At 42.4% G+C, this 12,802-nt stretch overlaps 1 protein-coding gene across 12 annotated transcripts in view; it reads left to right on the top strand.

The window, feature by feature from the left end:
• The window catches only part of LOC6549281 (neural-cadherin), a 120,713-nt gene that overhangs the window by 42,867 nt on the left and 65,044 nt on the right, over positions 1–12,802 (top strand). For all 12 annotated transcript variants that reach the window (XM_026980343.1, XM_026980348.1, XM_026980345.1 and 9 more), the window contains one exon: positions 12,063–12,513. In XM_026980343.1, the coding sequence (XP_026836144.1) occupies positions 12,063–12,513 (451 nt within the window). The remainder of the gene's footprint in view (positions 1–12,062; positions 12,514–12,802) is intronic.

Here is a 12,802-nt window from a genome sequence, read left to right as displayed (position 1 = left end):
AGATCGCAGGTGCAGTGTCCAAGAGCCAATCTTCAAGATACAGCCTTTGACTCCATTCGCAACTATTTGCGATTGGCAACTTTAATGGCGATATAAAGCTGCGTACCTGTACTCGTGCCCCATATGAAAAGTTTCCACAGCCTTGGCTCGTAAACTCCATCTGGCTGTCATAAAACAAAGGAGAGCAGGGCAACCCTAAAAGGGAGCAACCCTGGATAAATGCTGTGCAAATTGTAGCATATCCTCGGGCTGGCTTGCGTATAAATTATGAAAATCAGAATTTAAGTTTACGGCGAGGAAAACTTCTTGGTACGTCTTCTTTGGAGCAATAATCGAGTTTAGACATACAAGCACTCACATTCACCCAGTGCACGTTGTGGGTGGAAACTTGCTTAATTAAGCATTAATATCATGTTTTATATGCAGGTCTGGGATTGCAGTGAGTAAGAAACGGCAACTATTCCCGTAATGGAAATTATTTAAATTAGTTCTACGGCGAGTGCTGTGAACTGTACGGTGAATCCTTAATGCACTCGCTGTGCTCCTATTTAATTTTAATATAATTTATGCACATTTTAAATCAATTGTCTAGAAAACGTCATTTAGAGGAAAGAACAACGACTTCATATGTCATTATTTTAAAATAAATCACCCTATCATTTTTAATAGGTGTTAATAATGAGAAAAAATAAACATGCTTAAATGTTAGCTTCCTCTTACATTTCGTGTAACTTCACTCGATTCTTCAGCTCTTGGAAATTTGTAAACTTGCAACCCACATCTGCGCCATGTGGCAAGCTTCAAAAGTGTTTTGGCCTGAATTCCAAGTGCCGGCGAGGGGATATAGAAAAAGGAAAGTTTAGGAAAAACTGCTGGAAAAAGGTACGCTAAGTAAGGATGCCTGGCTAAGACTTTTCAATATGACAGTTGAGCAGGGTGAATATCAGGTTTTGTGATGATATCATTTTAAATACCGCGTGCTTAGGACAAAAAGTGTAACCTTTCGGCTTCAAAAATGCAAATACAAGTCTCATACTTTCCCATACAAGTTCATTGGTTTGCCTAATCCAATTGGAATTGCATTCGAATTGCTCGTTTCCCTTTTTGCGGCTTTGATGTCCTTGGACATCTTGCGGAAATGATAAGGTCACTTGGTTAATCAAATTTTAAATTGCGATACGACCACTGGATCCTTTTGATTCACTTTGTTGCTTACTAAATTTGAAAAATTACTTCAATTTATTTGGCCGCATTTCATCTGAGCAAGCAAAATCAATTTACGAATTTAGTTGCCAACTTTATTTGCATTTTGGCTGACATGGGAAATTTACAACCAAAAATATGGAAAAATCGTGTACGGTGCAACTGGACAAAATAATGTTTGAATGACTTTGGTGTAAATTAATGAAAAATCAGATTTATGTATAGAAATAGTTCGATTTTGATCTACATCTTATTGACATAATACCTTTAAATCGTACTGATTGATAAATGCCTGTTAGCTATTTATTGTATTTCCACTTAATGTGCTATTTATTTTTAAGAAAGAAGGTTTGCTTTTGAGTTTTACTCTTTTTCTGTTTGTTTTGTAAAATTGCCGTCAAGTTATTTTCTTATATTAATCTGTCAATTAACTGTATGTTTGACACTAACGCCAAATAAAACGCTAAATATGCTGTGCCTTAATTTTTGAATACATGGTTCCAGTTTCCAAGTCGCAAGAGTTCAAAAAACGCTGAGCTTTCGCGAAAGGCACAAAAATTGTCGAATTAACATATAATCGGAGTAGACAAGTGACAGGAACATCGAAATAAATGGCCATGGCCAGCGACAGCAACCGGAACTGAACTCGGATTCGAGTCAGAAACAGAATTCCAAACTGAAAGAGACGGGAACCAAAGGCAGAGGCGGGCCAAAACGCCTAGAGGCAGGCTACAGTGCAAAGGAGCATAACCGTGGCATGCTCGCATACATGGAGCCACGAATACAGATACAGATTTCCACCAAGAGATGTGGCAACAAAATGGCGTCTGTTGCGACCATGTTGCCATGGCGGCAGACGGATGGGAAAATGGGAAATTTCGGCAAAGATGGATGCGCACTGCGTCCAAAAAAGGAGGAAGAATATCAGAATAGCCGAACGCGGCTTATTTTGTTTGTTTTGTGTTTTTAGCTTTTGGCGACTGCCACTGCCACTGCCACTGCGACTGCAATAAGAAGCACACACACAGAAATATAATGGCGTCCAGGGGATAAGTAATGGCGCCCCATTTGGGCAGTCAAAACAGGAAGAAAAGCCCTTAGAAAACTAAACGACAAATGGAATAATAAGTACGAAGTAAACAGAGACGACGGCTGCGAAAAGCACAAAAGTAAACAAGCCGAGGAAGCCTGGAAGCCAAGAATCCACCCTCCGATAAAGCAAGATTTATATATGTACGACAGCATATAGATACTTTATAGGAAAACTCGAGCACAAATGTTTGACAACGCCAAAAAATTTGCTGAGCTCTGACTTTATTGTTGTACAAGCCTGGGGGATTATTGACTCAGATTCATAAAATCAACTTTAAGCTCTGCCGAGAGCCGGCTAAAGTTGGGCTTTCAATCCCCTAGATTGGCTTAGTTTCATCACTTCTCAACTATTTCTTTAAAATGGCTGTAGCGCATTTTATTTGACGCATTAAAAAATATTCACTGAGAGTCCTGCAAGTTAATAAAAAACTGCGGCGAAAGTACTGCAGCACAGGAAGCTCTGAAAATGTATTTCTATACAGTTTCTTGGCCCTGAATTCTATTTTGTTCATATATTTTTCCGTGTATTTTGTTTCCAATTTGTTTGGGCAGCAATTTGATACCTTTTCTGCCAAGTTTGTTCAAACTAACGGCATTTGCCGGACTGCTGTACTCAGCTCTCGTTACATTTGCAGAAAATGTTAAATGGTTTCGCAGAGGTATATGGGTTTCTAGATGCAGCTAAAGCGGTTTCTCCTCATGAACCAAAAATCATGTACCCCTGAAAACATATTTCCAGATTGCTTCAAGTTAGCTTAGCTCCCAAATTGAATATTATTTTAGGGTATCTGCAGTTGCTGTGTTTCTGTGTCCCAAAAGTTGAGTCCGCACATCCGTGCGGCCAGTTCGCCGCAGTAATAATTCATGATACAAATTGCGTTTATTACAATGTACCATAGCACGGCGCAATGGGAACCCGTATCCGTACACGGAACCCGTAAGCACACGAGACCGTAGTCCGGACTCCGGAGTCCACAGTTCGGAGACTTCATTCTGTGCGTGGCAGGCAGCTCGATTTGCATTGCAAAAATGGGAAAAACGGGGTAACGTATATGGTGGGAGGTTGGGAGTCGTTGGGAATACACGAGTACAATTGGCCTGTGGCTTGACGGTTTCTTGCGGCAGTTATTTATCACAGTTGCAAGTCTGTGATTTGTGTTTTTGTGGGCGTTGTGAGCACACACGTCACGGTCCAATTAGCAGGACCAAGAGCGATGAAGTTGTTATCCGCAATAATAATCGCTGGCTGGCTGGTTGATGAAAAGTTAACGCACAAAATCTTCACACTTCAGTAGGCGATATCGTTCGGTTTGACGTCAAGTGATCCGTGAAAATTTCACATGTCATTGAATTTGATTATGGCCAGAGAAGCTCTAAATAAATTAGCCAAACGCATCGACATGGACGTCACATGCCAGACTGAAATATATAAATTTTTAACACGCTTTTAAACACATGTTTGGGTCATCATTAATGCCACCAGCATTTGTCACATTATAATGCTTCATAAAGCAACAAAGAATCATATTAATAAAAATAATTAATTTCGCATATGGTTGAAAAAATCGCTTTTTATCGCGTGTTACATAATTCGCGATGAACATTTTAAATATAATAAAATTAAGGCACATGTTAAATGAGTTCGACCCAAACCAGGAACTTAATGAAGGTATTTATGCGTAGGCTCCAGAAAGTTTATACAGTCAAAAATCCCAAAGCAAACTTTTACTGAGCTACATCAATAAACACTTGCTTGCCCAAGCGAAATAAATAATTTTCCTCCCCATTCACTTTTTTGGTTGCAAAAACTGACTTAAATAAGAGCAGCTGGAAAACAACAGAAAATCATATTTAGCACAGTGTTTTTCACTGTTAACCGCATTGGCTATTTGATGAAAACGAGAAGAGAAAAACCAGCGACCATTTTACGAGTGAGAAAAACACAAATCAAACAGCAAGTGTGCCCAAAAGGGGGCAGAGTGGGGGAAAGTCCTGCGGATTGGCCGTGTTCAGTGGCCATTTTGTTTTCACATTGCAAATACAAATTGTTCGCGGAAAATCGTAGTCCTCTAAACTCACCAGCTGCGCAGTTGTTAAAAAAAATTCGAGGAAAAACAACAGAAATTCGTATTGAAGGAAAGTCCTTGCTTGCCATACCATTTTTTTAGTGTTCTCCTTATTTTTCCCTTTTTCGGACCAATCACACTTTGCATATGCAGCGTTGCGGTATTCACACCAGCGATCCTGCCCCCATCACCACGGGGCACCCATGCCCCTTAGTTAACCCCCATTTGGCCCGGCACTGTGTTTACTCATTAAAATGCAAAATGCTCGCGCTTGTAGAGGTGGTCCAACTGCCATTCATTTAACGCTCGACATTGTTGATACTCCGTGTGTGGCTTGGCTTGGATGAAAATCCAATGAAAAGAACATGTTTCCTGTGCGGCAAGCACTGGGGAACTAATAGAGCTGTTGAGATTTAATTTGACTTTCATTGTAAGCTGGCAATAGACCATTACAAATCGGGATGCAGAATGTTTAGCTATCGACTAAAGGACCAAGTAAATACAGTGCACTTAAAAATACACGTTCCCTTTTATTATATTAATTAGATTCTTTATTAAAAAAGATGTTTACAAATGCGTAAATATATTTTTAAAATTTTAGTAAAAATATATACTGGTAAAAAAGGGAAATTTTGTTAATCCATTCACTGCTGAGACCACAGTGCGCTTCAGGTTATCCCCTTGAAAGTTCCCCTGTTTTGTGGGGGGGTCATTTGGCCTGGCCTTTAATGACAACATGCCAGATGTTGTTGTGCGATCTGGACACTTGCCAGCCCCACATCCCTTTTTATCAGGACCCTCTCTGTGCGAGAGTCTGTGTAAATTGATGTGCCATTGTGTGGTTGCAGTTTTATTGAATGGAAAGTGCGTGTCAGTCCCCGGACAGCGACAACGACAACAATTTACATAGCTTAATGCGCTGAAACATTTAAATATTTTTCGGTATTTGCATTTAATTTAAGCAATTTCCAGTGGCTCGATTTCAGGCTGTGTGAACATGTGGGCGTAACTGACAGAGATTTTCTTTCTATTCTCCTTTTTTGCCATGCCGCACATGCGAAACACAAATCAGTAGGATCCGAAATATATACACATACATGCTAAGCTTTACGATTATGATTACGGTTTTCATAGCATACTTTTGTGCGCTCTGCTTATCTGAGAGTGCTTTCTCATTGTGCGAGTGTGTGTGTGGGCCGCATTATTTCTTATGGCATCCCGCTTCAGCCGATGCTTATTATTGGAAAGTAAGGCTCGTAAAAATGCATATTAAATGCGGTAATGGTTATGACCCAAACTATAATTTTTCCAGAGCTGAACTTTCCCTCAGGGGTAACGTGGAAACGTGGGGCAAAATTCTAATGAAGTGGCGTGGAGTTTTTGATTTATGCACCTCTGGGGACACGCGGGAATCAAATCAATGAAATCGAAGGGAGAGTATTTGTCATACTCCGTACACGCGGAGAAAAGTCGAGAACTTGTAAATAATATGAGCGGTGTTTCAGGAATCACTGGCAACAAAAAAACCTATAGGTATTTCATTTATAGGTATTTGGATTTAAGCTGCAAGAGCATAATTTAATTTCCCTTGATTAAGATATTAACAGTTTCGAAGCCCCATTTAATTTATATCTGTGTACCCCACATTATTTTATCGACGGTGCGCACAGTTCAGTGCATTTCTATGTCACCCAGTTGGCGGCCGACTGCCTGAAACTAAAGTGAAATTTATGTTGGTAACTTAAAGTCAACTTCTGCTCGACTTGCTCATCAATCAAAAGCCAAAGTCCTGTGCTTAGCTAAGAGCATGCAAAAGGAGCAGCGGAGGTGGGAAAAACTAATGTCTCGTGCCAGTGCCAGAGGCCTTAAATGACTGACTGCCACCTGAGATGGGGAAAAACCTGCAGCCGCCGATCCCAGCCCCAGTCTCCACCTCATTGGTATGCAGGGGGGCGTGACTTGACGCCGCTGGCCATCGGGGTGGGTAACATCATGGCTGAAATTGCAATCAAGGCAGCGCAGTTGGCGCAGCACAATCGCCATCAAACTCAATCAAGCTCACGACAGCCCCCGGATAACAACGGATTGGATGAGCTTGTTCAGGAGAACAGGGGAACAGGAGCACCCGGAGCACCCGGAACACCCGGAACACCTAGAGCCCGGTGATAAAGCTCGGCTAAACTGCGTCTATACTGGAGGCGAGGCGCCATCGGAAAATTTCATTAATTTTCGCTTAATGTCCGCCATGTGCGCAATTTCGCTTCATTTGCTCGTGCTTCAGAGTGTGTTTGTGTATGCAAAGGAGTTTCCCGGTGAAAAGAATGGTGAATAGCCGGATGGAGCAGAGAACGCCTGCAGAAGAACTGCGGCTGAATCGCTATCTAGTTTGATTAGCTTTAAGACAGCCTAATCGATGGAGATTTCCGAGGGGATTTGCCAGCGAGAAAAGATAATTGAAATTTTAAGTGATTTCTCCAAGAATTTATACATGCCAACGAATGCAACGCTTCTGGTGACTTATATGGCACATTAAAGGCAGTTGTAAGCTGAGCTGTATATCAAAGAATGCTTTTCCCTATAAAACACTCATAATCTTAGCCTCCTTCGCAGTTTTGTCCCCTAAGTCGTAAATTTTTGTATATACGCCATAGGTCCAAGTTGATTACGAGCATTTTAATTGAGTCGTGGCGCTCATCGCTCGCCTTCTTTGCGAGTGCGTGCAAATTAATTTATTAATCTTGGTAATTTTTTTTGCCCATCCTTCGCCTTCGCTGAAATTGGCAATTAAAGTGTCTGCGATGGATGGCGAAAAGCGAAAAGCGAAGAGGGGCCATGTGTCATCGCCTAAGCTTGTCAAATGGTGTTTCGCCCCGTTTAATGTGTCAACAGTGGACACTGCATTTAAACTGCCAAGTTTATTTATCAGAAGCAGCGCGGGAAATATGACACCTGATAAAGTGGTGGTTTTTATGTTCGGTGGCAACAGAAGTCATAACATTATCTTTATCTGCAACTGCCAATTTGCTGCCTGCAACGCGGCACAGCAGATAAAGAGCCACCGGCGGGACCTCTTTTCCGTCCACTTTTATTTTTCTTATTTTTGCAGTCTTGCATATCTTTGCATCCGAAAGCAGGCAGTTTTCCCCCCAAGTTTTCATCCTCCAACCAACGACAGGCAAGCTCGTTGTCACACCTCAGATTCCTCGCAAGTTTCCATTGCAGTGGCACACTCTTCGTTTCGCCTGTCCAGGTGTTAACTCATTTGCGTGGCTGTTAAGTAACTCAATAACGACATCTCAAATTGAGGACTCCCCGCGGAGGCTGCATCTCATGGATACACAGGCCTGAAGTTGCGTTTCTTAGCTTGCGATTCGTAGAGACAAATTAATGACTGCCAGTGTGTCAGCTATCGGGAAGAAACTGGTTTTTAGAGAACAACTTGGTTGCCATTTACTTTGTTTTCTTCAATAAGAATGAAAATTCAATCCATCTCTGATTTTGTAGCTCAAGGGAAGTGTAGAGATGTACTTAATATTTTGTCTCCTCTTTCTTTTCCCCTGCCAGATAAGAGGTTATTTATCACAAGCGATTTATCAAAAATAAACAAGACAAGAACATTTCGTTGTAGTTCATTATTTGGCAAAAGTTTCCTTTGGAATCATTGCCTCAACTTCAACTTCAACTTCTTTTCCATGAGTTGCAGTGGGTCCCAAAATCCCACGAGCTTGGCCAAACTCTCAGATTCGATTATTCTCTCCTTCTTTCCTCCAGTGCAATCATGGCAGGGCAGAAGAAAGAAACTTCAATCCGAATTAGCTTCAATCAATACGTATGTTCAATATTTGGCAATGGCTCTTTCTACATTCTTGCTCGAAAAGCCCGGAATCCCGGCATCCATTGTGAACAGCTTCATTAAGTCTATGGTAAAGGATGGTCATAAAAACATGGAGTCCCTGCCCCTGCAGAAGGGGAAATATTACAGCAGCCATAAAAATATATATCGGGTAAAAGCTGCTGCTCAACATTGTACTTGTATTTGCTGCACGTTTTTATCCACGGCCCTTGACTCCCTCGTGCCAAGTTTTGCCATTCAAACCGCAGCGAAAAATGAAGAAATTCATTTGGAACTCGCGTACCTGAGTCTTGGGCCAACGAATAAAGTTTCGACTTGACTGCATTTTAATCAAGCCGAGAGCCACGAACCGCATTTTGACCCTCTTGATTATGTCGAACACGGTGGGGTGTAAATCGTTCAGCTTTTGGGTTTGCGGGGGCGCCACAAAGACTTACCCCTTACCAAAGTCATAAAGGCTAAGTTGCCGTTAAATTGCGGTGAAAAATTGAGAACATTTTTCGGGTGGTTGATAGGTTTGCTCATCCTCGATGTGTGCTTTATGGGACATCAAAACTTACATTTCTTTAATTATAATTCAAATCATGAGTGGTACAATAACAACATATGATTTGCCAAGGGGCACGAAACGTAAACTCTCAAATTATATTTGCATAGAGTAAAATGACGTTAATGCAGCACGTAGCACAAGTTTCGCATGTCAATTTTCCCAGCAAATTCAATTTGTTTTCGCTCATCTCACAGATTCGTTTGCTTCCGCATTGGAAAATGTGGTGGTGTCTTGGGGTGTTGGCTAAGAGGGGAACTTGGAAGATTCAAGCTGGCACCCACTTGAAGATGGCACCACCGAGGCTGAGCCACATCCCCTGAAAATCGTCTGAGCTGTGATGAGCTGCCTTGTGTGTCCCTTTTCGCTTGGCTCGGGCTCCCCAAGCTCCACATTTTTCGCTCAGTGCAGCTTCTCTCACTTCGGCCGCCTTCCACTTAATCCATTGAAACAATAAGCAGCTTTGTTTGTTCTATCCACGACGACAGTCTCGCACTTTTCTTCTGGACTTTTGTTTTGTTCCTGCACTCCACGAAAATGGAAAGAGATGAAGAGACTAGGGCAGAAAGAGAGGAGTATACTCGTAGGTGCTACCGCAGCAGTTTTCAGTTCTTGGAAACTTAAATCTCATGGCACTTCGCTCTCCTATTTTCATACCCTTCAGTGTGTAACTTAAATACAGATTTAATAATTGATTTCAATACCCAAGACATTTACAAAGTGCTATTATTAGCAACACAGTAATAGTAACCTAAGCCCCTAGAAGGTGCCAAATATTTAATTGTCTGCCAGGGTATTAGAAATTCGCCTCTCAAAGGCTAGTTATCCTGTTACTCGGAATATGATCTCCACCATTTTTGCCCGTTTTTCGTTGTACCACCGAAGCGCGTCTGAAGTGCAATGCAAACGGAAATGGAGACAAAGGCGGCACAAAATCCCTGCCGTCTGCTTTTGGGCGTTTCATTTAGTGCTAACCTCTGGCCGCCCCCCTCTGGCTACTCCCCTGTCTGCGTGCATCCCAACCCCCTTTAATCGCATCTCCTTGGGATCCTGGCACTGCATCCCCTTGGCTAGCTTATGATGACAATGGCTCTGGCTGTGACTGCGAAGGGAGTTGCTTGGGGTGGGAAACGCCATCCCCTGGCAGTGATTACGAGTATTATAGTAGCTGCATGGTTTTGACTCCTCAAGGATCTATCCCCAGTTCGCAGCGCGTGTGACAGTCACTTAATGTGCATATGTGCGGGTATACTTATGGCATTTTTGATAAGAGAAAGGCTACACACATGCACATATACTCGTATGTAGGTACTCACATAGAGGAAGCGATGAAAGTGTTTTGGGGGAGTGCCAAGGAGTTTCATTTAATTGAAACGAATGTGCGCAGGCTAAGTGGCAAAGATGATGGCTCGTTATTACTTCATGTTCCGGGTGTAAATTGTAGGATACTTCACTAAAAATGCCTTGAACATGTAGGATGCTAGTGCGCTACGCCAGAATGGGAGCTGTAACATTTTTCAATATCCATAAATGTGTTTTTCCAGCTTTCATATATCGTTAGAAATCGTTGAGCACAAGGTTTAATGTATGATTATTTAAAAACACTGGAATACACAGGACCCTGGCCAAAACTCACTAATGAAAGTACGCAACGAGAGTTTTTAAAAGTGCTAAACTACGTCCCCTTGAAAACTTAATCACAAATCACATTTATTCGTGCTCATTGCAGCGCCGAACATAATGAAAATCCGTCTTGCTCTCCGCGTTTTAATCCGCCGCACATTCACATTCTATCGCCAGGCCACAAAAGCATTTTCTCCGCTTTCCACCGACCATTTTCCAAGCCATCGTGTGCATTGTCGCCACGGAAATCCGCCATGTTGGCTGCTGTTCGTGCCTCGTGGAGGAACCCAATGCACATTAGTAGCGCTCACACACAGCCGTAACAATAAAACTCGCTTCGTATTATTTAAATTTCAAGTTATGTGTGTGTAGAATATAGCATTATTTTTTTTGTGATTTTTTACCTGCTTGGCACTAGCACAATAAGCCATAGAAAAGCGTTACAATGCCAAGCTGGCAGGAAAATAACAAAAGTTGGCAAGAACCAGAAAAGAACTTTGCCAAGTTGTGCCCTCTCACTTTTCCCCCGGATCCGTGGAATTTTCCTTATGCGATGGGTAGAAGTTTTTCATGCAATTTCTGTGCATCTGTTGAGCGAAAATGCTGTTTATTTCCACGGATTTCTTTTTGGCCAACTCCTCGCCGCCTTTCGTCTTTGTTTCAATTGCAATATTTGCTTACACGGACTAAGGGTTAGCCTCTAACCCTGCTACCTGTTTACAATTCACTTTGCTGCTCTTGAGGAATTACACATGCTTCCCCCGTTTTGGTTCACTTCGCTTTCGCTTCTATTCCTTTGTATTTTTTCTCGCTGCCACTTTTTATGTATCGCCTGAATTTCCTCGTGCTGTTTGAGGGGCAGGTAAATCGTCTGCTTTATTTGCCCGCTACTTCAGCCGACCTTCCACCACCCACATGTCCCCCCAATTCCAAAAAAATTCACCCGCCTCTAATAAGCGTCCGTCTGCTTGGGGTTCCCCTCGTTTGCCGCTTCTTGTTTGTGCCAGCGAAAAAAAAGGACAAAAAACAGGGAGGAGCCCAACAACATGATTGGAATTTTCCGGTGCAGACATTTTTTGCAAAGGTAGTAGAATAAAAAAATTGCGTCCCTGCATTACTTCTTTGCCTCCGTCCTTTCTTGGCCTTTTATTGATTTCTTTCAGCTTTAACCATTTTGTTGTGTGCATGTTTAGTGGAAATTAAAAGTTGGGGCATTTCGTTAGCTGAAGGAATTCAAACGGGTAACTTGTTAGATGCGAAAGTTTGCTAAGAGAAGTATAACTTGGTATAATTTATGAAAATAACTACTCAACCAATAGGCTAACTTTGTCAATTAACTAAAGCACGAGTTCCAACATCAAGCATATTTCCTATATTTAAATATAATAATCATTTGAACACTTTAGTGTGTCCTTAAAGCGAAGCCCGTGTATGCCAGGCATTGGCCTTGCCTTGAGACTGCTTTTCCGGCTGATTGCATTTCAATGGCTGAACAGAAACCCGAGAGTCTTAAATTGCAAAGGGGAGCTTCCCCCCTACTTACTATCCATTAGTTGTAATAACAAAAGGCAAAAGTTTCGGCAAACCGCCCGAAAAAGCCAAAACACAAACAAACCAACAGAGAACACAAAAATTTCTCATGCTTCCCTTGCACAAAAATGTTCTGTGTGTGTTTCAGCTGGCATCAAGTATACGGACAACCAGCGTGTGATAATCCTGGTGAAGGATGTGAACGACGAGCCCCCCTACTTCATCAACCGACCACTGCCCATGCAGGCGGTGGTTCAGCTGAATGCACCACCCAATACTCCAGTGTTTACGCTTCAGGCCCGAGATCCCGATACGGATCACAACATCCACTACTTCATCGTTCGCGATCGGACTGGCGGACGCTTCGAGGTGGACGAGCGTTCCGGAGTTGTGAGGACCAGGGGCACTGATCTCTTCCAACTGGACATGGAATACGTGCTGTACGTGAAGGCCGAGGACCAGAACGGCAAGGTCGACGATCGCAGGTTCCAGAGTACTCCCGAGGAGCGGCTTTCCATCGTGGGCGGCAAACGAGCCCCCCAGTTCTACATGCCCAGCTACGAGGCCGAGATCCCAGAAAACCAGAAAAAGGACTCAGAGTAAGTCAAAACAAAGTGATAGAGAATACTGCAGTACCCACAAAATGGATTTTTACGTTTTTAAACAATTCCAAGTAAAGCTCTAAAAACATTTACATTTTGACCATTTGGACGAATACTTTTAATTAACAAAAAAGCAGCTGCTTTGCCGGCATTTTTCGCCAGTGCATGCAAATTTCGTGGTGCTGCCAATAAAAGTTATGCATAACAATGTGAACTAGACGGCGGCCATGTGTGAGTGTGTGCAGGACCCGATCTGTGTATGTGGTGGTGGGCTTGTGCTCATTGA

The sequence above is a fragment of the Drosophila erecta genome, unplaced genomic scaffold, assembly GCF_003286155.1.
Source record: "Drosophila erecta strain 14021-0224.00,06,07 unplaced genomic scaffold, DereRS2 tig00000092-arrow-pilon, whole genome shotgun sequence".
NCBI classification, from domain to species: domain Eukaryota; kingdom Metazoa; phylum Arthropoda; class Insecta; order Diptera; family Drosophilidae; genus Drosophila; species Drosophila erecta.
This window is presented reverse-complemented; position numbering and strand designations above follow the sequence as displayed.